Consider the following 25,060-nt stretch of genomic DNA (forward strand, 5'->3'; position numbering starts at 1 on the left):
GAGATGGGCAATAAATGCTGTCCTTACCAGTAACGCCCACATCCCAAAAATTAATTTCTTAAAAGATTGTTAAGTGTTCACACACCAGTATTTCAGTGTAATTCAAGGTAATTGTCTCTTTTAGATTTACCTTCCTGGCTATCCAGTGTAGGATGGCAAGGCAAGGGGGAGAACTAAAGAAGGGGAGAAAATAAATGGCATGAATAATGGGAAAACATGGAAAGGGTTGTTGATGCTGTGCCTGTTGTGCTCTGTGTCAATCCTACTATTGACGACCAGTTGCCCACAAGTAACTGTCTTAAAATCTGAAAGTTATTTTTTTTCTCTTTCTTCAAATGTAGAGTGGCATACTATCATGCGCCAGACACTATCATGTAAGTTTGCTTTACGTTTCTTAATGCAGCAGTTTTCTGTTATTCTGAACATGTCACTAATCCAAACACTCGCATTTATCATGACCCCAAGGAAGGGTTCGGAGTAGAGCATTAAAACATGGTGGTCAGTGAAGGTAATGTAGCATTTACTGATTATTTCTTTAACTTTCAGCACCGGGAGAATCCAGCTCCACTTTTACACTTTCTCAAATTACCAATATTAACCCAAATTATTAGCAATACTATATAATTTGGTCCATCATATAATTGTTTTTAATATGAATAATAATCTGTATAATATAATAAAATGTTACATCCAGTGCACATTTGGGTAGAATTTCCACTGTCGTTTATACTGTTTCTCCGGGATTTACGCCAATCTTCCATCAAATTTACGATGGGAGATCGAGAGAACCCCCATGGAAATGCTTGTTTGTCCATCACACTTCCAGAGTCGCATTTCCAAACACTTCTCAGAATGCCGCTCTGAGAGCTCGGTGATCCCATGGGATGTGCACACTAGTAGTACGAGTACTAGTGTACGTACCCACCCCTATTAAGCTGCATATGGCCCTGGTCCCATGATTATTGAGCCTGCTAAGTTGGGTGGGCGGAAGTCCGGCCCTAAGCATTTCAGTTGGTGGAGTGGGGCGAGGCTCATTATATCTAGGCTGGAAGTTTGTGCAGGAAGGTGGGTTGTAGGTGGGTGCGCTCCGAGGCGGTCAGGAAACTCGGGAGGCCGTGTTTCCCACAGGCCCTGCTGACTTTAACGGCAGGGCCTGATTTGCATGTGAGGTCTCGGTTTACTGCCCGCAGCCAGCCAGATTGAGAGGCTGACTGGCTGTGGGTGGGTAGGCCTGGGCCACACAGAGGGAGGAGAGAGGGTTTGCATGAGGGCCGGGCTGTTAAATGGATCGGGGTGTGGTGGGGTAGAGGACCAGAGGTCGAGCTGGAACGTTAAATGGATCATAGGGGGAGAGAGGATCGGGGGTGGGGCAGACAATCAGAGGGGGAGAGAGGATCGGGGGTGGGGCAGACAATCGGAGGGAGAGAGAGGATTGGGGGTGGGGCAGACAATTAGAGGGAGAGAGAGGATTGGGGGGTGGGGCAGACAATCAGAGGGGGAGAGAGGATCGGGGGTGGGGCAGACAATCGGAGGGAGAGAGAGGATCGGGGGTGGGGCAGACAATCGGAGGGAGAGGATCGGTGGTGGGGCAGACAATCGGAGGGAGAGAGAGGATCGGTGGTGGGGCAGACAATCGGAGGGAGAGAGAGGATCGGGGGTGGGGCAGACAATCGGAGGGAGAGGATCGGTGGTGGGGCAGACAATCAGAGGGGGAGAGAGGATCGGGGGTGGGGCAGACAATCGGAGGGAGAGAGAGGATTGGGGGGTGGGGCAGACAATTAGAGGGAGAGAGAGGATTGGGGGGTTGGGCAGACAATCAGAGGGAGAGAGGATCGGGTGTGGGGCAGATGATCGGGGTGGGAGGGAGAGAATTGGGTGTGGGGCAGACAATCTGGGTGGGGGTGAGAGGATCGGGGGTGGGGCAGTCAATCTGGGTGGGGGTGAGAGGATCGGGTGTGGGGCAGATGATCGGGGTGGGGGAGAGAGGATCGGGGTCGGGTAAACGATCAGTGGGGGGGCTAGAGGATTGGGGGGTGGGGTGAGAGAATCGGGGCAGGATGATGGGGGGTGGTGAAGGAAAGATCGTGGCTGGCCACCCAAGGATCATGGCTGGCCTGAGCATCATCGGTTGGGGTGAGGGGAAGGCCAGGGAAGAAAATTGGAGGTCTGGTGAGGGAGTCTTCGATCGCGGATTAGGTAGAGATCCTGGATCAAGGAGGTAGGTATAAAGCCACTTAACTCCTGGATCCAGCAGTCCCCGTCTTGCTGTAACTGCTGGGTTTCACGAATTGTGTCAGACTGTCCACGTGCAGTTAAAAACAGAATGGAGGTTGAAAAAGAGGCTTCCAGCCTCATTATAATATTGAAATTGATGGTCTGCCCCCTGGGAGCGGGTTGGTCTCCCGCCCCGTCCCGCCTCACCCGTCCCTCCTTCATTAAAGCTGGAAGTGTGCGGGTTGAGGTTGGGAATCCTATTTTTAACAATTTAACTACCCCCATGCTCCAAACCCACCCGTTTTTAAAGTAAGTTAAAACTCCGCCCCCTTTTCTTTGCTCTTTTAATCAGGTTATTTGTTTTCAAAAACCTCAGTCCATTATTTCCAAACCCTTTGTACCTAACGTCACATTTTTGCCTTTGGGTAAATGGAGTTTGCCTCTTTAAATCTCTGTAATCCAATTCCTTATTAGGGTCTAGCCCGAAAGCTGAGATTGCTACTTCACTCGCTGAGCTGACTAAGATGTCTAAAGACAGGAGCCTGCTGTTCCGCAACGCTATCCTTGTGAATCTTGTCCGGAGTGATAATCTTCCAGTTCTTGAGGCAATGGTTTGTACCTTAATTTTCTCAATTATAAAATTTAAGATAATTCTGGCCAACCATTTTTTTTGTGGCGAGCACTTCTTTTCTCTTCTTTGGTGTAGAGCTTGGCTTTGTCAACGGAAATGCTATTACACATTTATGACAATCCTCTGTCCGCTATTTCAGTGGAGACTCCGACCCATTTATTTTAGTTCCTTCCACTGAAATAGCGGACAGAGGATTGTCATAAATGTGTTCAGAGATGCCAGTACTGGGGAATCTTTCACTTTCAGCACTCTGTGCCAGCGTTGAGTGACCGCAGGGGCACTGCAGTGTAAGTTAGATACTCTGTCCCCACTGTTGTGATTTAGCTCCAATTTCAGAAGAATGCTCCTATTGCCCCAGTGTGGTTTTATTTTTCATCTACACCCAACATTCTAGAGGCTCTTTGAGTGAGATTAATGCCAAATTATGAGTAGTTTTGTGCTGTGGGTTTTGTGTGTTACCACCTTCAAACCAATTTCACACAAACACCTTAACATTGGTAGAGAGAGGAGAATTACTCACCAGGGGCAGCAGCAGTGGGGCTAAAGCACATCATTGAGGCAGAATTGGGAAGCTTTATTCTGCCTCAGGCCATATATTATCTTATATGAGAATGTTAGATACCAGCATTGACCATCTGAATTTGGAAAGTGTTCTATTCCCCAGCACAATGTCCTTGTCCCGATGTACACAAAAGTTCATCTATTTTTAACTGTTTCCTCCGTCTCCCCATGCGTTCTCAGCTTGACCAGATGTGCGAAGGTCTCCAACCCAACCTCCAAGTACTGGATCTGATGGAAGACCAGAACAGATTGTGTGTGGAGAAGGTGCTGGATCTGTTGGGAATTCAGAAGGCTGATCCGCCGGGACAGCCCCTCACCTTGACTCCCCATCAGAATGGGGTCATAAAGGCTGTAAACGTTCTCATCGAGTCACTCAGTGGTATGATATAAAGTGTATTTCAGTAACACTAACAGTATGAATTAAGGAATCACCCTTTCCCTTCAGCTGCCTAGGCCCAAAGCTCTGGAATTCCCTCCCTAAACCTTGCCGCCTCTCGACCTCTCTCTCCTCCTTTAAGGCGTTCCTTAAAACCTACCACTTTGATCAAGCTTTTGGTCACCTGCCCTAATATCTCCTTATGTGGTTCGGTGTCAAATTCTGTTTGGTAACGCTCCTGTGAAGTGCTTTGGGAAGTTGTTTAATATATTAAAGGCGCTATATAAATGCACATTGTTGTTACTGCTGAGTAACTGACAGTAACATCATCAGCATCCATCTGGTTGATTGCCAGTGTTGCTGGTGTATACTGTGATCTGTATTATAACCCAATATATTTCTGGTTGTCGAGCCTGTCAGTGTGGGTGAAGAATATTTAAATACAGACTCCTAATAATGTTCCTTGCTGAAGACTGAGAGGGAGATGCTTCAAATCCCAACCTCAGCAATTGACCATGTTAGGAAGTCAGGTGCAGCAGGGACACAAAGGGCAGACTGGGGAATGGGAGGCTTGAACATGGGAGAGTCCATTTCCATTGAAGAACACATCGTTACTGACCCAACTGTTTCAGTTGTCTTATGGTTGCTGTGGCTCTGCTTAAAATGTCATTTGCCCAAATGATAGGTGTTGAGTCTGTGTGTCCCAGTTATGTTTAGGATCAATCACTGGACACAGACAACAAGAATAACTTTTAACAGGTCTTTACTATTCGGAGGTCAGGGCTGAACTGCCCAGCAAATCCTTGCACAACACTTATATACCGGTGTGGTCACCACCGGTATTGCAGTATTACAGTATACAGCAGCCAAGAGAAAGTAGTACATCTCTTAAGGTAGTTCTCTTAAGGTGGAACAGGTTACATACACCACAATAGGTGTCATCAGAACATTGTTATAGAGTTGAATACTTGTGGACTCTTGTTGTGCGTTTACATTGCAAGTTTAGCTTTAGTGTGAAGGGATTACCACTTTGTATTGACACTATTTGCAGTGCAGTGAAGTTGAATGAGACTCACTCGACGAGGATGTGTAACACTGATCAGATTCATGGAGCGTAATCCAGGGCGGTGTCAAATCTGGTGTTTAATGTAAAATAAAAACAGAAAATGCTGGAAATAATTAGCAGGTCAGGCAGCATCTGTGGAGAGAGAAACAGAGTTAATGTTTCAGGTCGATGACCTTTCGTCAGAACTGGAAAAAGTTGGAGATGTAACAGGTTTTGTTGAGTCCAAAAGGCTGTAAAGTACCTAATCGAAAGATGAGATGCTGTTCCTCGAGCTTACGTTGAGCTTTATTGGAACAGTGTAAGAGGCCGAGGACCAAGAGGACAGAGTGGGAGTGGACTGGAACAAATAATGTTCCACATATCCCATGAACAGGCAGGCATAGCTAGGGCCCATGCGGGTTCCCATAGCAACACCTTTAATTTGGAGTAAGTGAGTGGAGTCAAAGGAGAAGTTGTTCAATGTGAGAACAAGTTCAGCCAGGCGGAGGAGGGTGGTGGTGGATGGGGACTGGTTGGGCCTCTGTTCAAGGAAGAAGTGGAGCGACCTCAGGCCATCCTGGTGGTGATTGGAGGTGTGGAGGGATTGTACGTACATAGTGAAAAGGAGACAGTTGGGGCCAGGAAACTGGAAACTGTTAAAGTTGCAGAGGGTGTCGGAAGAGTCGCAGATGTAGGTGGGAAGATACTGGACAAGGGGAGAAAAAATAGAGTTGAGATAGGAAGAGATAAGTTCCATGGGACAAGAACAGGCTGAAATGATTGGTCTACCAGGGCAGCCCCATCTGTGGATCGCATTGTGAGCAGTGAATACAGTATACTAAATTGCAAGAAGTACAAGTAAATCGCTGCTTCACCTGGAAGGAGTGTTTGGGGCCCTGGACAGTGGGAAGGGAGGAGGTAAAAGGGCATGTGTGCATCTCCTGCACTTGTACGTGAAGGTGCTAGGTGAAGGGGAAGGGGTGTTGGGGGGTGATAGTGGAGTGGACCAGAATGTTGCGGAGGGAGCGGTATCTTCGGAATGCTGAAAGGGGAGGTGAGGGGAAGATTTCTTTGGTGGTGGGATCACGCTGGAGGTGGCGGAAATGGCGGAGGATGATCCGTTGAATGTGGAGGCTGGTGGGGTGAAAGGTGAGGACAAGAGGAACCCTATTGTGGTTCCGGGAGGGAGGGGAAGGGGTGAGAGCAGAAGTGCGGGAAATAGAACGGACACGGTCAAGGGCCGTGTCAACCACAGTAGAGGGGAATCCTCGGTTGAGGAAAAAGGGAGACATGTCAGAAGCACTGGTACAGAAGGTGGCATCGTCAGAGCAGATGCGATGGAGACGGAGAAACTGGGAGAATGGAATAGAGTCCTTACAGGAGGCGGGGTGGAAGGAAGTGTAGTCCAGGTAGCTGTGGGAGTCAGTGGGCTTATAGTGAATGTTTGTCTATAACCTATCCCCAGAGATGGAGACACAGAAGTCGAGGAAGGGAAGGGAAGAGTCGGAGATGGACCATGTGAAGGTGAGGGAAGGGTGGAAATTGGAAGCAATGTGAATTAAATTTTCTAGTTCTGGGCGAGAGCAGGAAACGGCATCAATGTACCGGATAAAGAGGTGAGGGAGGGGACCTGAGTAGGACTGGAACAAAGAATGTTCCACATATCCCATGAAAAGGCAAGCATTACTAGGGCCCATGCGGGTTCCCATAGCAACACCTTTAATTTGGAGGAAGTGAGTGGAGTCAAAGGAGAAGTTGTTCAATGTGAGAACAAGTTCAGCCAGGCGGAGGAGGGTGGTGGTGGATGGGGACTGGTTGGGCCTCTGTTCAAGGAAGAAGCGGAGCGACCTCAAGCCATCCTGGTAGGGGATGGAGGTGTAGAGGGATTGTACATACATAGTGAAAAGGAGACAGTTGGGGCCAGAAAACTGGAAACTGTTAAAGTTGCAGAGGGTGTCAGAAGAGTCGCAGATGTAGGTGGGAAGAGATTGGAGAAGGGGAGAAAAAATAGAGTTGAAATAGGAAGAGATAAGTTCCATGGGACAAGAACAGGCTGAAATGATTGGTCTACCAGGGCAGCCCTGTCTGTGGATCTTGGGAAGAAGGTAGAAGCGGGCTGTACGGGGTTGGGGAACTATGAGGTTGGCGGCCATGGAGAGAGGAGATGAGGTCACTGACAGTCTTGGAAATGGTGGCATGATGTTCGGTAGTGGGGTGATGGTCCAGGGTGAGCTAGGAGGAGGTGTTGGAGAGTTGCCGTTCAGCCTCCGCTAGGTAGAGGTCGGTTCGCCAAACAACAACAGCAGCACCCTTGTCAGCAGGTTTAATGACTAATATTGGGGTTGGATCTGAGAGAATGGAGTGCTGCAAGTTCAGAGGGTGGTAAATTGGAGTGGGTGAGGGGAGCAGAGAAATTGAGACGGCCGATGTCACCCGGCAGTTTGTAATAAAAAGATCTAGAGAGGTTAAGAGGCCAGAGGGAGGGGTCCAGGTAGAACGAGAATTCTGAAAACGGGAGAAAGGGTCAGCTGTGCGGGGTGAAGACTCCTGGCCAAAGAAGTGGGCATGGAGATGAAGGCGACGGAAAAAGAGCTCAGCGTCGTGCCGAGCTCGAAATTCATTGAGGTGGGGGCGTAAGGGGATGAAGCTTAGGGTGTATAATGTGTTCAGAGGGTTCATTGGACCTTCAATCTATCTGACCCTATTTTAAACATCTAGAACATAAGAACATAAGACGTAGGAGCAGGAGTAGGTCATTTGGCCCCTCGAGCCTGCTCCGCCATTCAATAAGATCATGGCTGATCTGATCTTGGCCTCAACTCCACTTCCCTGCCCGCTCCCCATAACCCTTGACTCCCTTACCTTTTAAAAAATCTGTCTATCTCCACTTTAAATATATTCAATGACTCCGCCTCCACAGCTCTCTGGGGTAGAGAATTCCAAAGATTCACACCCCTCTGAGAGAAGAAATTCCTCCTCATTTCCGTTTTCAATGGGTGCCCCCTTATTCTGAAATTATGTCCCCTAGTTCTAGATTCCCCCACGATGGGAATCATCCTCTCTGCATCTACCCTGTCAAGCCCCTTCAGAATCTTATATGTTTCAATAAGATCCCCTCTTATTCTTCTGAACTCCAATGAGTATAGGCCCAACCTGCTCAACCTTTCTTCATAAGACAGCCCCTTCATCTCTGGAATCAACCTCGTGAACCTTCTCTGAACTGCCTCCAATGCAAATATATCCTTCCCTAAGTAAGGAGACCAAAACTGTACGCAGTACTCTAGGTGCGGTCTCACCAACGCCCTGTACAGTTGTAACAGGACTTCCTTACTTTTATATTCCATTCCCTTTGCAATAAAGACCAACATTCCATTTGCCTTCCTAATTACTTGCTGTACCTGCATGCTAACATTTTCTGATTCATGTACAAGGACCGCCAGATCCCTCTGTACTTCAGCATTTTGTAATCTTTCCCCATTTGAATAATAATTTGCTTTTTTATTTTTCCTACCAAAGCGGATAACCTCGCTTTTTCCCACATTATACTCCACCTGCCAGATTTTTGCCCACTCACTTAGCCTGTCTATATCCCTTTGGAGATTCTTTGCATCCTCCACACAATTTGCTTTCCTACTTATTTTTGTATCATCAGCAAATTTGGTTACATTACACTCGGTCCCTTCATCCAAGTCATTAATATAGATTGTAAATAGTTGAGGCCCCAGCACTGATCCCTGCGGCACCCCACTAGTTACAGTTTGCCAACCTGAAAATGACCCATTTATCCCGACTCTCTGTTTTCTGTTAGTTAGCCAATCCTCTATCCATGCTAATATATTACCCCCAACCCCGTGAGCTTTTATCTTCTGCAGTACCCTTTTATATGGCACCTTATCGAATGCCTTCTGGAAATCCAAATACACCACATCTACTGGTTCCCCTTCATCCACCCTGCTCATTACATCCTCAAAGAACTCCAGCAAATTTGTCAAACATCATTTCCCTTTCATAAAACCATGCTGACTCTGCTTGACTATATTATGATTTTCTAAATGTCCTGCTACTGCTTCTTTAACAATGGACTCCAGCATTTTCCCAATGACAGATGTTAGGCTAACTGGTCTATAGTTGCCTGGTTTCTGTCTCCTTCCTTTCTTAAATAGGGGCGTTACATTTGTGGTTTTCCAGTCCGCTGAGACCTCTCCAGAATCCAGGGAATTTTGGTAGACAACAACCAATGCATCCATTATCTCTGCAGCCACTTCTTTTAAGATTCTAGGATGCAGGCCATCAGGTCCAGGGGATTTGCCCACCTTTAGTCCCATTAGTTTGCCTAGTACTTTCTAGTGATAGTGATTGTTTTAAGTTCCCCCTCCCGCCTCAATAGCCCCTTGATTATCCATTATTGGGATGCTTTTAGTGTCTTCTACCGTGAAGACCGATACAAAATATTTGTTCAAAGTCTCTGCCATTTCCCTGTTTCCCATTATTAATTCCCCAGACTCATCCTCTAGGGGACCAATGTTTACTTTAGCTACTCTCTTCCTTTTTATATACCTGTAGAAGCTCTTACTTTCTGTTTTTATATTTCTTGCTAGCTTACTCTCATAAGCTATCTTCTCTCTATCATTTTTTTAGTTGTCCTTTGCTGGTTTTAAAAATTTTCCCTATCCTCTGGCCTTCCATTATTCTTCGCAACATTGTATGCTTTGTTTTCAATTTGATACCATTTAGATGGACTTTCAGAAGGCATTCGCTAAGGTCACGCATAAGAGATTAGTGTGTAAAGTTAAGGCACATGGGATTGGGGGCAAGGTATTGACTTGGATAGAGAACTGGTTGGCAGACAGAAAGCAAAGAGTTGGAATAAACGGGTCTTTTTCCGAGTGGCAGGCAGTGAATGGTGGGGTACCGCAGGGATCGGTCCTTGGACCCCAGCTATTCACAATATATATTAATGATCTAGACAAGGGAACTAGATGTAATATCTCCAAGTTTGCAGATGACACAAAGCTGGGTGGGCGTGTGTGCTGTGAGGAGGATGCTGAGAAACTCCAGGATGATTTGGACAGGTTGGGTGATTGGGCAGAAGCATGGCAGATGCAATAAAATGTGGATAAATGTGAGGTTATCCACTTTGGTGACAAAAACAGGAAGGCAGATTATTATCTGAATGGCAATAGATTGGGAGAAGGGGAAGTGCAACGAGACCTGGGTGTCCTTGTGCACCAGTCACTGAAGGTAAGCATGCAGGTGCAGCAGGTGGTTAAGAAGGCAAATGGTATGTTGGCCTTCGTAGCGAGAGGGTTTGAGTACAAGAACAAGGATGTCTTGCTGTAGTTGTACAGGGCCTTGGTGAGACCGCACCTTGAGTATTGTGTGCAGTTTTGGTCGCCTTATCTGAGGAAGGATGTTCTTGCCATGGAAGGAGTTCAGCGAAGATTCACCAGGCTGATACCTGGGATGGCAGGAATGACGTATGAGGAGAGATTGGGCTTATACTCGCTAGAGTTTAGAAGAATGAGAGGGGATCTCATTGAAACTTATAAAATTCTGACAGGACTGGACAGACTAGATGCAGGAAGGATGTTCCCGATGGTCGGGGAGTCCAGAACCAGGGGTCACAGTCTAAGGATAAGGGGTAAGCCTTTAGGACAGAACTGAGGAGGAATTTCTTCACCCAGAGAGTGGTGAACCTGTGGAATACTCTACCACAGAAGGCAGTTGAGGCCAATTCATTAAATATATTCAAGAAGGAGTTGAATATATTTCTTAAGGCTAAAGGGATCAAGGGGTAAGGGGAGAAAGCAGGGACAGGGTACTGAATTTGGATGATCAGCCATGATCGCATTGAATGGCAGAGCAGGCTCGAGGGGCCGAATGGCCTACTCCTGCTCCTATCTTCTATGTTTCATCCTTTACTTCCTTAGTTAGCCACTGATGGTTATTCCTTCTTTTAGAGTCTTTCTTTCTCTCTGGAATATATCTTTGCTGAGAATTATGAAATATCTCCTTAAATGTTTGCCACTGCTTTTCTACAGTCTTACCCTGTAATATATTTCCCCAGTCCATTTTAACCAAGTCTGCCTTCATACCTTTGTAATTACCTTTATTTAAGTCCAGGACACTAGTTTGAGACCTAGCTTTCTGACCCTCAACCTGAATTTGAAATTCTACCATGCTATGATCACTCTTCCCAAGAGGATCCTTCACTTTGAGATAATTAATTAATCCAGCCTCATTACACATTACCAAATCTAAAATAGTCTTCTCCCTGGTTGGGTCCACAACGTATTGTTCCAAGAAACCATCCCGTATACACTCTAAGAACTCTTCCTCAAGTCTAACTTTGCCAATTTGCTTTGTCCAATCAATATGAAGATTAAAATCTCCCATGATTATAGCCGTACCTTTCTTACAAGCCTCTATTATTTCTTGATTTATACTCTGTCCTACAGTGTGGTTACTGTTTGGGGGCCTGTAGACCACTCCCACCAGTGACTTCTTACCCTTATTATTTCTTATCTCCACCCAAACTGATTCTGTCTTGATCTTCTAAGCCAATATCATTTCTCATTACTGCACTGATTTCATCCCTTACTAACAGAGCTATACCACCTCCTTTTCCTTTCTGCCTATCCTTACGAAATTGCAGTAATTCTCCTCCCCCCCCCCCCACCACCGCGACCCGCCCGCCCCCCATCACCCCCCCCCCCCCCCCAGCTCCCTAAACATTTAAATTCTTAACTATTGAGAGAGAGCTGCGCACATGTGTACATCCAGACCTCTGCAGATTTCTTGCTAGATCAGGACAATTAGGGTTTCAGCCAGGCAGGAGTCAACCAATGGTTCTGGCTAGCTACAACATGAACTGCAGCTAACGGTATCAGACTCACCTTTAGACATACATAGACCGGAATTTTCCTGTTGCTGAGCTTGCGGGCGAGTCGGCAGTAACAATCCCGGAAATAGCAAGCGGTTCGGGAAATTCTACCATGCTATGATCACTCTTCTCAAGAGGATCCTTCACTTCGAGATAATTAATTAATCCAGCCTCATTACACATTACCAGATCTAAAATAGTCTTCTCCCTGGTTGGTTCCACAACGTATTGTTCCAAGAAACCATCCCGTATACACTCTAAGAACTCTTCCTCAAGTCTAACTTTGCCAATTTGCTTTGTCCAATCAATATGAAGATTAAAATCTCATCCTGCCGCCTCACACATTTAACTTGGGCGGCTTTGAAGGTGCGACACGCACCTGATCAGCAGAGGAAGACGACCTCATTGAAATCATCAAATGTTTGTTGAGAGACCCTGAAGAGGGTTTTTAAGGCCAGCTTTTGACGTTTATTGCAGGAGCACAAGATTCACGAAGCTCAGGTACCTCGCCTGTGAAGGGGAGGCGGATGCTCAGTGGTCACTGGCGAGTTCATTCATTGAGATCTGGGAAATAAATACTGCAACATTGCACCTCATTACTTGCCTCATGGAAAGGCTCTTGCTCTCTCCATTTTGTCCACACATTTCGGGGTCTGCAGTTTGCAGGTCATTTCTGAAACCTCGGAAGCCACTCTCACCACATTGCTACTCACTATCACAACATTGAGGACTTGGCCCTCTGATCTGCACTTTACCTGCCATCTACTACATCAGCATGGGTGTGGCTTATACTGTCTCACCTTGGTCCTCAGATGAGCCCCACCATCAATAACACCAGCCACACCAGCAGCAGCAAACACAACAGCTGCCTTCTCCTCAACAACCTGATGCTCCACAGGAGAGAGGGGGGCAGCACAGGGCTGCAGCGCGCTGGAGGCGATACCCCCAACACAGGGTATACAGGCAGAGGATGAGCTTCCTGAACATGACTGAGTAGCAGTGCTTCAGGAGGCTCAGGCTATCACGCCAGATCATCGCGTCAGATCATTTGTAACTTGCTGCCCAGAGGTCCTGGTGGACACTCTTTACCAGTGCCTGTCAAAGTCACCACCGCCCTCAACTTCTTCACCTCAGGCTCCTTCCACAGACCTGCAGCAGACATTTGCAGGATCTCACAGTCAGCCGCCCACAATTGCATCACCCAGGTGACCGATGCCATGTTTCACAAGGCACCCCATCATCACCCAGGAGAGTTTGTGAACCGCAAGGGCTTCCACTCCCTCAATGTCCAGCTTGTCTGCAACCATAAAAAGATGATTATGCATGTGTACGCCAGATTCCCTGGCAGCTGTCACGACTCTTTTGTTCTGCGCCAATCCACCCTCCCTCAGCTCCTTGCACCTCCAAACAGACTTTCCGGCTGGCTGCTTGGAGTCAAGGTCTATCCATTGAAGACGTGGCTCATGACACCCTTGAGGACGCCAAGTACTGAGGCTGAGCAGGTGGAAGACGAGGAGGAGGATGAACCTGAGGTGGAGATGGCACCAGCAGCTGCGCACATTGCTGCCCGGGATGGCCTCATCATGGCCAGACTTACTTAACTTGCTCCAATGCAGCCACATGGCTGCCACATGCTGTACTAAGTCCCCCCACCTCCCCAACAACACCATAAAGCATCCCTACAATGACCAAGCCATTCCTCTCACCCAAAGCCCCAGTGCGCGTAGTTAAGTAATGTCTCACAATTCACTCCAAGTGACAATGCCACTTCCAAGACAACAGGCAAAAATGGACAAGACCAGAAAGTGGTGCAAAGAAAAACATTTATGTGTGTCATCAAAAGAACTGAAACTTAATACTAACATTTTTCATACACCCATGTGCATTCCGTGTGCATCTACTTTTGTGTAATTTTTCTTTTCCGAGTGCTTCTACAAGGTGCAACCCCTGTGGCTTCAGCAGAGGTAGAGGCTGCCTGCTAAATTCCCTACTGCGACTGCTTAGACACTTTTGGTGGATGTCCCCTGGGTTTTGGAGCCTGTGATGACCCCGCCAAAGCCTGCTCCTTCTGCAACTGTGCACGGGCAGATTCGGCCATCGGGACCTGAGGAAGCATGTGGGGCTCTGACCGAGGGGCAAGCAATGAGAGGGAAGTGGGAGCGCTTTGAGAAGAGCCCCCACTTCCATGATCCCTCTCACCATCATCTCACCCATGGGCCACCCGCACCTCCCTGCTAGCAAGGAGTTGGAGAGCCAAGTCTACGTTTACATCCCTCCTTGAGATGAGGTCTATGAGCATCTGCTATCTGTTGTCCACAGCTAGCATGTGCTCATGTGACTGGCGCATTTGCTGCTCCATGCAGGTGGCCATCCTTTCCATGAAGCAGCAGCTCATCGCCATCGCCTGCGACATGGTGGTGCTCATGTTGGAGATAGATTCCTCCATTCTCTGCACATTTGCAGACATCAGAGCTGCAAAAGATGCCAGAGCTTCATGCAGTTGTTGCTGCCCTCCAGGATCACCCTCTTTCTCGATGGCCCTCGAGGCTTAGTGTCCGCATGCAGCTCAGCAGAGCTTAGAGCATCTTGCACCCATCCGAGATCTCTGCGCTCCTCCAATTCTGGCCTCTTGCGCATCCCTGATTTTAATTGCTCCACCATTGGAGGCTGTGCCTTCAGCTGCCTGGGTCCTAATCTCTGGAATTCCCTCCGTAAACCTCTCCGCCTCGCTACCGCTCTCTCCTCCATTAAGATGTTCCTTAAAACCTACCTCTTTGACTATGCTTTTGGGTATCTGTCTTAATATCATCTTATGTGTGAAATTTTATTTGATAACGCTCCTGTGAAGCGCCTTGTGTTGTTTTACTACGGTAAAGGTGCTATGAAGTTGTTGCTGTTGTTGTTGTGAGGGCATCCTAGTGCACCTCAACGGAGCCTCCACCCCAGGATGGTGAATTATTCTGATTCCTTTTCAGAACTGAATCCTGACACTCTAATCCTGTTGGCTGCCAGTGTTGAGATGAAGATTGTATCCACACAGCTAAAGCTGGTAAGAAACAGACACTGTTAATAATTTGGGCGAGGGCGAGAGGAGAGGGCAGAGAGACATGCACTAACTTGATTTCTGGACAATGACCAGAGTCTGAAACACATCAGGGATCCAGAAGGCGCAGGTCCTTGACTGGAGTTAATTATAATGTCAAGAATGTTTAAAATACATGGGGTAGAAATTACTGTCACTAATGCTGTGGTACAAATGTTTAAAGTGCTCATAACAAATTCTTCTGTCTGATATTTTAACAGATTTATTAACCCAGAATTTGATGCGAGTGGGTTAAGCGTTCATACGATATCATTGGCGAGTGATTTCTACCGTTACATTCTTTTGCCAATTATCTGCAATTATTCGATGCATGAACGTCAAAGGGATTCACTTGATGGCCGTTATGGGCACTGTGCTAACCCGTCTGAGTTTGAGACCATTATTCTGTTCAGATTGTGTGTTCCCAGGGACTTGATTGACTTTTTTTTGTATATTCTTAATTCAAGCCCAAGTGATTTCTAGGTTATGACAATGGGTTATAAAAGAAAACAAATATCCATCTTTAAACAGAGATTCTGAACTGAAGTTAATTAAAATACATGTCCATTCTCTGTGTGTATCTGTTGTATTCACTACAGAAACTGATTCATTACAGAAACTGATTCATTACAGAAACTGATTCATTACAGAAACTGATTCACTACAGAAACTGGTTCACTACAGAAACTGATTCATTACAGAAACTGATTCACTACAGAAACTGATTCATTACAGAAACTGATTCACTACAGAAACTGATTCATTACAGAAACTGATTCACTACAGAAACTGATTCATTACAGAAACTGATTCACTACAGAAACTGATTCATTACAGAAACTGATTCATTACAGAAACTGATTCATTACAGAAACTGGTTCACTACAGAAACTGATTCACTACAGAAACTGATTCATTACAGAAACTGATTCACTACAGAAACTGATTCATTACAGAAACTGATTCATTACAGAAACTGGTTCACTACAGAAACTGATTCACTACAGAAACTGATTCATTACAGAAACTGATTCACTACAGAAACTGATTCATTACAGAAACTGATTCATTACAGAAACTGATTCATTACAGAAACTGGTTCACTACAGAAACTGATTCACTACAGAAACTGATTCACTACAGAAACTGATTCACTACAGAAACTGATTCACTACAGAAACTGATTCATTACAGAAACTGATTCACTACAGAAACTGATTCATTACAGAAACTGATTCACTGTAGAAACTGATTCATTACAGAAACTGGTTCACTACAGAAACTGATTCATTACAGAAACTGATTCACTACAGAAACTGGTTCACTACAGAAACTGATTCATTACAGAAACTGATTCACTACAGAAACTGATTCATTTCACTGTAGACATCAGAAACCAAATTGCACACATTCCCAAATTCTTGTTTTAGGGACACTGTCTACTGTCTCTCCAATTTTTCAACGTTATTGTGATCATTGCTCCTCTGAAATGTGCTCGTTCTATATAAGTTCTAAACACACTACCTGACAAGCACCTTCCTCCCTGTTTTCCAACTGTGATTTGAAACCAAGATTCATCTCCTGCTCTCTCTCTTTCTATCCCAGGATCTCAAAACTGTTGCACTCTTTAACTCGCTAAGGCTTTCTTCCTCCTTCAATCTCCACAGGTTTTTGAAACTCAAGCTTGATATCATCAACTACTTCTTGATTAGCCTCGGCTTTTCTCCAACATATTACAGTATAACCTGGTGATGTCTGTCTTTGCACAAGGGTTTCATCAGGATCACAACATTTGTACAATTGCTGAATTGGAATCAGGATTATGTTCGGTACTTCATTAAAATGATGGCCCAGAATTTGCGATATCTGTGGCGAAAGCTTTAACTTTCTCGATGTTAATTTGATTGTAGCACTGTCAAAACGGAATCCCTAGCGTAGAGCAGCAGTGATGTCATCAAGCTGTCTAAGCAGCCAATCACATTGAATAATTCTCACAAAGAGCAAACCAAAAAATAAAAAGCACTGATTATTAATTCACTTTTTAAAAATTTTACAGAGAGTGAAATAAAGATTGGGACATACGCATGGGGTTAAGGTAGAAGTTGAAATATCATAAATTTAATAAAACATATTTTTTACTATTTTAAAATTCAAGTAATTTTCTAGAATGGTGGAGAAGTTTGACATTCCACAAATATAAAATTTGTTTTTCAGGGCCAGACACTGTTCAGCAGTCAAAGCTCCATTAAAACCCCACTTACACCTATTCCAACAAGGCTTAACATTTCATCCTTCGACTCATCCGACCCTTCAACAAAAAACTTTTTTTCTTCCTTTCCGATGTCGAGGATCGCAAGCTTCATCAACTCTTGGACACCAACGCCCCTCCGGAACCTTCTTCCCCTTCACTTTCCTCTGACCCCCCTTCTCCCAATCTCACCCCCTGCCGCGTTTTCACTATCCCCTCTGACCTTCCCCTCTCTGACCCCAAACGATCAGTCCTCAGCAAAGGCCTGAGCTTCATCCCCTTATGCCCCCACCTCAATGAATTTCGAGCTCGGCACGATGTTGAGCTCTTTTTCTGCCGCCTTCGTCTCCGTGCCCACTTCTTTGGCCAGGAGTCTTCCCCCCGCATGACTGACCCTTTCTCCCGCTGGCAGAATTCCCGTTCTACCTGGACCCCTCCCACTGGCCTCTTACCCTCTCTAGATCTTTTCATCGCGAACTGCCGCCGTGACATCGGCCGTCTCCATTTCTCTGCTCCCCTCACTCACTCCAACCTACCTCCCTCTGAACTTGCAGCATTCCATTCTCTTAGATCCAACCCTGACATTGTCATTAAACCCGCTGACAAGGGTGGTGCTGTTGTTGTTTGACGAACTGACCTCTACCTAGCAGAAGCTGAACACCAACTCTCCGACACCTCCTCCTACCTCCACCTGGACCATGACCCCACTATCGAACATCAAACCACCGTTTCCAAGACTATCACTGACCTCATCTCCTCTGGAGATCTTCCCCCTGCGGCCACCAACCTCATAGCTCCCCAACCCCGCACAGCCCGCTTCTACCTCCTTCCCACGATCCACAAACAGGATTGCCCTGGTAGACCCATCATTTCAGCCTGTTCTTGCCCCACAGAACTTATCTCGACTCTATCTTTTCTCCCCTTGTCCAGTCTCGTCCCACCTATATCCGCGACTCTTCGGACACTCTCCGCCACTTTAACAGTTTCCAGTTTCCTGGCCCCAACCACTTCCTTTTCACCATGGACGTACAATCCCTCTACACCTCCATCCCCCACCAGGATGGCCTGAGGGCGCTCCGCTTCTTCCTTGAACAGAGGCCCGACCAGTCCCCATCCACCACCACCCTCCTCCGCCTGGCTGAACTTGTTCTCACATTGAACAACTTCTCCTTTAACTCCACTCATTTCCTCCAAATCAAAGGTGTTGCTATGGGTACCCGCATGGGTCCTAGCTATGCCTGCCTTTTCGTGGGTTATGTGGAACACTCTTTGTTCCAGTCCTACTCAGGTCCCCTCCCTCACCTCTTTTTCCAATACATTGATGACTGTATCGGTGCTGTTTCCTGCTCTCGTCCCGAACTAGACAATTTCATTCACTTTGCCTCCAATTTCCACCCTTCCCTCACCTTCACACGGTCCATCTCTGACTCTTCCCTTACCTTCCTCGACTTCTCCGTCTCCATCTCTGGGGATAGGTTATCGACCAATATTCACTACAAGCCCACTGACTCCCACAGCTACCTGAACTACACTTCCTCCCACCCCGCCTCCTGTAAGGACACTATTCCATTCTCCCAGTTTCTCCGTCTCCGCTGTATCTGCTCCGACGATGCCACCTTCCACACCAGTGCTTCCGACATGTCTTCCTTTTTCGTCAACCGAGGATTCCCCTCAACCATGGTTGACACGGCCCTCGACTGTGTCCGTTCTATCTCCCGCACTTCTGCCCTCACCCCTGCCCCTCCCTCCCGGAACCACGATAGGGTTCCCCTTGTCTTCACCTTTCACCCCACCAACCTCCACATTCAATGGATCATCCTCCGCCATTTCCGCTACCTCCAAAGTGATCCCACCACCAAACGCATCTTCCCCTCCCCTCCCCTTTCAGCATTTCGTTGGGACCGCTCCATCCGAGACACCCTAGTCCACTCCTCTATCACCCCAAACAGCCCTTCCCCTTCGCCTGGCACCTTCCCGTGCAAGTGCAGGAGATGTAACACCTGCCCCTATACCTCCCCCCTTGCGACTGTCCAGGGCCCCAAACACCCCTTCCAGGTGAAACAGCGATTTACTTGTACTTCTTCCAATCTAGTATACTGTATTCGCTGCTCACGATGCGGTCTCCTCTACATTGGGGAGACCAAACGCAGATTGGGTGACCGCTTTGCGGAACACCTCCGTTCAGTCCGTAAGGGTGACCCCGAGCTTTCGGTCGCCTGTCATTTTAATTCACCGCCCCATTCCCACTCTGACCTCACCGTCCTTGGCCTCTTGCATTGTTCCACGGAAGCTCAATGTAAACTCGATGAACAGCACCTCATCTTCCGATTAGGCACTTTTCAGCCTTCCAGACTCAATATTGAGTTCAACAATTTCAGATCATAACCTCGGCCCCTATTACATTTTTACTTATATATTTTTTTTCCCACCCCTCTGTTTTGGGTTTTCCCTTTCCCCCCCCTTTCCTTCTTTTTTTTCTCTCTCCCACATGGCAGCTGTCTCTCATCCTGCCAGTACACTTCACACCTAATCTGAGCCGTCTTTTGTCTCCACTGTCCTATTACCATCTCGTCTGGTTTTGAATACCTCTTAATGTCTCTTTACTTCTTTTGTTCTATCGCAGCCCTGCCTTCGATCTATTTCATTTCCTTTCCAGTTTTGAAAAAGGGTTCACCCGAAACGTCGACTGTAATTTCTCTCCACGGATGTTGCCTGGCCTGCTGAGTTTTTCCAGCATTTTCTGTTGTTATTTCGGATTTCCAGCATCTGCAGTATTTTGCTATCGTATTAACATTTTATGGGGTGTTTAACAGCGATATTACTGAGGAAAAGTTTAAGTTTCCATCATTTCAACTCTTTTCACTGATTGCGGTTATAGGGAAGTCCACAGCACAGCCAGTGTCGGAGCAGGGAATGACTGACCGCAACTTCAGGATATCCGCGTTTAGCTGTGCATGCGCTAAATCCTGAAGTTACGGTCAGTTTCAGACGGGTAATGACGGTGAATGTTGACGGTTCGCCATCATTACCACCGCAAAATCCAGGCCGATGTAAATGACGTTAGCTGTGCAGTGGCATTGTGAATTCCCGTACCAACCTATGGATTGACAGGATTTGGTTTCATGCCTGTAATTCCCTGTAGGGGGGAAAAATTCAGTTGGTTAGCGCCTCCCATTAGCGCCTCCGGGGGGCGCTAATAGGGCGCTAGGAACTTAGCACCCAAGTGCGGCGATTTTAGCGCCGCTTGCGAAATTGACCAGTCGTTTTTTGGCAGTGCTAAACACTGCCGCCATGATCTCCTCCGCCCGCAGATTGTGATGCCAGTCAAGCGTGCAATGTCCCAGACCGGATATTTAATTGCGCCCCCTTCCTTAGCGCCTGCCCCTAGGAACGACAGGTAGGGGGAAACGTTTTCAAGTTGGGAAGGGGCTGGGGGAGTGCTATTTAAAGGCGGGCGCTTCCTGCCTTTTCTTCTCGGCAAAATGTTTGGTGCTAACGCTGTCCTAGGGAGTTTTGACCCTCAGCAACACTTTTGAGGTTCCTAAGTGCCGAGCTCTTTCCCTGGGCCTATCCATTAGTGCTTCCAACACAATTGTTTTTCAGGTCTCTCCAGGCCAAGATTCAAGGCTGCAATGAGCAGGGTGTGGCTGGCCAGCAAGATGGCCCCTCCCCTTTAAGAACGGCATGGTGCCAGTCTGTCTGGCTTCCATGGTTACTGACATCGCCTGAGCTTCGGTAGCGCTCTGAGGTAGCGCCTCGCTCCCCGACGTTTGCGCCTTAAGAGAGGTGTGTAGTGCCTGATTTAGCGCTCAAATCACCTCCAGGGTCGATATTGGTGAATTTTGCAGTCAGAGGCGATAATTAGCGCCGGTCGCTAAATTTTGCACCCAGCCAATATTAGTGCCACAAAATGGGCGATACTGAATTTTTCCCCCTATGAGTCTCTGTCAGGCAAATGTAGTGGAAGCTTGGCACATCCCAGAAGGGAGGCTGCGAAGAATTACAGACCGGGCCACCCAGTTCCTTCTGACACACTGACCAGTATTACAGAGTGATATTGGGAGATTTTAATCTTGTGGAAAAACCCATGGAAAATTACACACCGCAGTAATAAAACGTCAGTTTCAGTCAGTGCTTCACTCAGTTCAGAAAGTGAAGAGACTGCTGAGCTATTCATGTTGTGTTGCCAAATTATTCTCCATCCTTTGTGGAACCATAGCACTCAAGAGTGAATGTAGGATCCCTACGAAGGCTGCAGTCATTCCTATATGTGCAAAAAGTGAGATCTAAAATTCAGAATTGCTGTCGGTGTGCCCAGGCTAGAGAGTGTGAAAATTAATCAGTGTTCCTGCTCCTGATTGCTATCCGTCACCCTCTGCTAGAAGGTATGTGTGTGTGTAGATGTTTGGTAAGGACAAGTTGAGTGACGCCTTCCACAGTTAAGTAGCTAGCCTACGTGAAGAATGGCACTTGAGTGAGATACTGGAAAGCTGTTGGCACCTGTGGAATTGTCCCCCCAGCAATAGTCAGCACCTGAAGGAGAGGAGTAAATTCAAAGGGAAAAACATTTAGAATGAAAGTTGTGACTGTGTTACCTGTTGGCATCCTTCCCGAGCCTGGGACAGAAACACAGTGGAAGAGCTTGGTACCAGATGGACTTCTGACTGATTTCTTAATTGGGGATATGTGCCAAGACCAAAAGGGAATCTAATCCTTGCCCAGCTTAATGATGAGGGCTGCTTCCGTCAATCTTAAATACAAGGAAAACATCTTTCCTGGGGCACACAAGAATGTAGATTGAAATTATTTCTCCCTTTTTAACTTAGATCTGCTACTTACACTGTAGAGTCGATCTGATCAGTATAAAATACTGGCGTCTGTGAATATTTCTTTCATGGAACTGTTCCAAGGTGAAAATGTTTTACTTTACCCCACAGAGACAAAATTCCCTCTGAAATATTTTTATTCTAATTGGTTTTCCAGGTGGAAAGGATTGAGGAAAGAATTTTCCCATCATATGGATTCAGAGCAGACCAACCTGGAAATGAGCAGGAAACTGAGGAGGTGCAGGAAACTGAAGAGACCCTGGTCCTTCAGCTCACAGATGGGGAGTTTGAAATAACGAAGCAGATGTTTGAAGAATTTGGATTTCACCTACAGAGAGAAAACACTTCAAACTCAAGCAATGATGATAATGGAAAGAAAGATATATTGTTGCATGTCTTTGCTGCTCTGTATGTTCTCAGTGCTTTAAGTAACTGAGCAAACGTGAAATGATTCACACCAGTCATACATGGCCCTTGAAGATGCAACCCTTCCCTTTCCAATCATCTCTTTGCTGACTAGAGGCTGCATCCTGTTCCTATCAGTCTACTGGATATGTTGTCCTCGCTGTGACATTGATGGCAACATCCTCACCTGGTCTCTGGCTACTTGAGGTACCATCTTTGGATGCAGAGGGCATCTTTTTTGTAATGTGTTTGCTTATAACATTGTAGAACTGTAAAGTGCGTATTTTGGTTAGCTCTCTGTGCTACTGTATGCTGGGTAGTGTCACTGTATTCTGTTGTATTACCTGTCACTTTGCTTTAATAAAGTCCTTTTCTCTCACAATAGCGAGAGAAAGAAAAACAAGAACTTGCATTTATATAGCACCTTTCACCACCTCGGGACATCCCAAAGCACTTTACAACTTTACAGCCAATTAAATACTTTTGAAGTGTGGTCACTGTTGTATTGTAAGCAATGCGGCAGCTAATTTGTACACAGCAAGCTCCCACAAACAGCAATGTGATAATGACCAGATAATCTGTTTTTTATTGATGTTGGTTGAGCGATAAATATTGGCCAGAACAACTTATTTTTGCCTCATCGTTTCATCAGAGGATACACGCAACAACAACAACAACTTGCATTTATATAGCAGCTTCAACATAGTAAAATGTCCCAGGGCGCTTCACCGTAGCATAATCAGACAAAAAACTGACAATGAGCCGAAGAAGGAGATATTAGGATAGGTAACCAATAGCTTGGTCAAGGAGATAGGTTTTAAAGAGGGCCTTAAATAAGGAGAAGGAGGTGTGGCCATTTAGGGAGGGAATTCCAGAGATTAGGGCCTAGACAGCTTAAGGTGCGGCCACCAATATTGGGGAATGAGCAAGAGGTCAGAGCTGGAGGAACCCAGAGTTCTCGAAGGGTTGGAGGGCTGGAGGAGGTTACAGAGATAGGGGAGAGCGAGGCCATAGAGTGATTTGAACACAAGGGTCAGATTTTTAGAAATGACCTCATCTTCTAATGTCCTGTCCACCTTGATAGTCTCCCTGGTAAATACTGTTTATCTTGTACATCCCTTAGTGACTCTATGGCGGAATTTTCCCCTAAAAAACAGGTGGGTTTGGAGCGTGGGAGCAGATAAATTGTTAAAAATGGGATTCCCAACCTGATCCTGCCTCCAACCCACCCATTTCCGGTTTTGACGGAGGTGGGACGGGGGCAGGCAGCCAACCCGCTCCGAGGGGGGTGGAACGTCAATTAAAAAATTGTAATGAGGCTGGAAAGGCTCTTTTTTACGCTCCATTTTGAATTTAACTGTATGTGGACGGGTTTCACACAATTCATGAAACCAGGCAGTTAAAGCGAGGCGGGGACTGCTGCATCCAGGGGGTAAGTGGGTTTATACCTACCTCCTGGATCCAGGGTCCCTGCCTAACCCCCACCCCCCAGCCCGCGATTGGTGACCTCCTCACAAGGACTTCGAGCACCTTCCCAGGCCTCTGATCCCCACCATGGGGATTCCCCCCACACCCCACCGATGATGCTGCTAAGGTCGGCCCTGATCCTCTCTACCCCCCCTGCCGATACCCAGCCGACCTCCCCCTGCCAATCCCCGATCCCCGACTGACCCCCCGCCCCCCCAGCCGATGCTCCAGCCAACCCCCTCCCATGATCCCCAATCCTCCACTGCTGATCACCCCCGCGATCCCCGATTGCCGATCCCCCTCAAAGCTGGCTCGCTGCGGGTGGGAATCCAAGGCCTCACATCCAAATCAGGCCCTACCGTTAAAGTCAGCAGGGCCTGTGGGAAACTCGGCCACAGGGCCTGTAGAATTCTTTCTGTAGAATTCTTTCCGATTTCTAGTTATTAGTTATATTCTTTGATAATCTCATTTTATAGCTGCTCTTTGCCTTCTGAATTGTTTTTTTCACTCCTTTCCAAACCTCTTTGCATTCCCTTTTGTCATCCTTTTTATTGTTAACGTTAGGCCAGAATTTTGTGGGGCGTCAGCAGGCGCGATCGGTGGTGGGTCGGGTGGGAAAGTGTTTTTTTTTTACTGCAAGTCGGGACCCCGTTGTCAACTCGCCGCAACGTGCATTTCCCAATGTCGGGTCTGTCAGCGCTGAGCAGAACCGACAGGCAGCATCGGAGGACCCAATTAAGCTCATTATTTGATAGCAAAATACTGCAGATGTTGGAAATCCGAAATAACAACAGAAAATGCTGGAAAAACTCAGCAGGTCAGGCAACATCTGTGGAGAGAAATTTGAGTTGACGTTTCGGGTCGAACCCTTCTTCAATACTGGAAAGAAAAGAAAATAGATCGAAGGCAGGGCTGCGATCAGACAAAAGAAGTAAAAGAAACAAAAAGTAGTAAAAGAGACAATAAAAGGTATGCAAAGCTAGACGAGATGGTAATAGGCTGAGATTAGGTGTGAAGTGTACTGGCAGGGCAAGAGATACCTGCCAGGTGTGAGAGAGAAACAAAAGGAAAGGGGGAGGGGGGGGGGGAAAGGAGTGGAAAAATTACAAGTGAAAATGTAATAGTGGCTGAGGTTATGATCTGAAATTGTTGAACTCAATATTGAGTCCGGAAGGCTGCAAAGTGCCTAATCGGAAGATGAGGTGCTGTTCCTCGAGTTTACGTTGAGCTTCCGTGGAACAATACAAGGGGCCAAGGACGGTGAGGTCCGAGTGGGAATGGAGCGGTGAATTAAAATGACAGGCGACCGGAAGCTCGGGGTC

At 46.7% G+C, this 25,060-nt stretch overlaps 1 protein-coding gene across 2 annotated transcripts; it reads left to right on the forward strand.

The window, feature by feature from the left end:
* The first annotated feature begins 2,071 nt into the window (after positions 1-2,071).
* Positions 2,072-22,671, forward strand: LOC147101265 (uncharacterized). Of its 2 annotated transcripts, none has more exons than XM_085966720.1 (5): positions 2,072-2,218; positions 2,689-2,825; positions 3,587-3,785; positions 14,686-14,759; positions 22,024-22,671. In XM_085966720.1, exons 2-5 carry the CDS (start codon positions 2,739-2,741, stop codon positions 22,300-22,302), a joined length of 639 nt encoding a protein of 212 aa, XP_085822846.1. In that variant the 5' UTR covers positions 2,072-2,218; positions 2,689-2,738; the 3' UTR covers positions 22,303-22,671. The 2 variants fall into 2 exon arrangements, with proteins under 2 accessions (XP_085822846.1, XP_085822847.1); XM_085966721.1 differs by lacking the exon at positions 2,072-2,218 and adding an exon at positions 2,434-2,523.
* The last annotated feature ends 2,389 nt before the right edge of the window (positions 22,672-25,060 follow it).

Source organism: Somniosus microcephalus, chromosome 24 (genome assembly GCF_052327205.1).
Source record: "Somniosus microcephalus isolate GS21.2 chromosome 24, FLI_Smic_1.0, whole genome shotgun sequence".
Lineage (NCBI taxonomy): Eukaryota > Metazoa > Chordata > Chondrichthyes > Squaliformes > Somniosidae > Somniosus > Somniosus microcephalus.

Excerpts from the sequence above, each read along its gene's own strand:
- LOC147101265 (XM_085966720.1), top strand. The coding sequence starts at position 2,739 with ATGTCTAAAGACAGGAGCCTGCTGTTCCGCAACGCTATCCTTGTGAAT. Across the intron at positions 3,786-14,685 it reads TCTCATCGAGTCACTCAGTG|AACTGAATCCTGACACTCTA; the intron begins GTATGATATAAA and ends ATTCCTTTTCAG. Across the intron at positions 14,760-22,023 it reads TATCCACACAGCTAAAGCTG|GTGGAAAGGATTGAGGAAAG; the intron begins GTAAGAAACAGA and ends TTGGTTTTCCAG.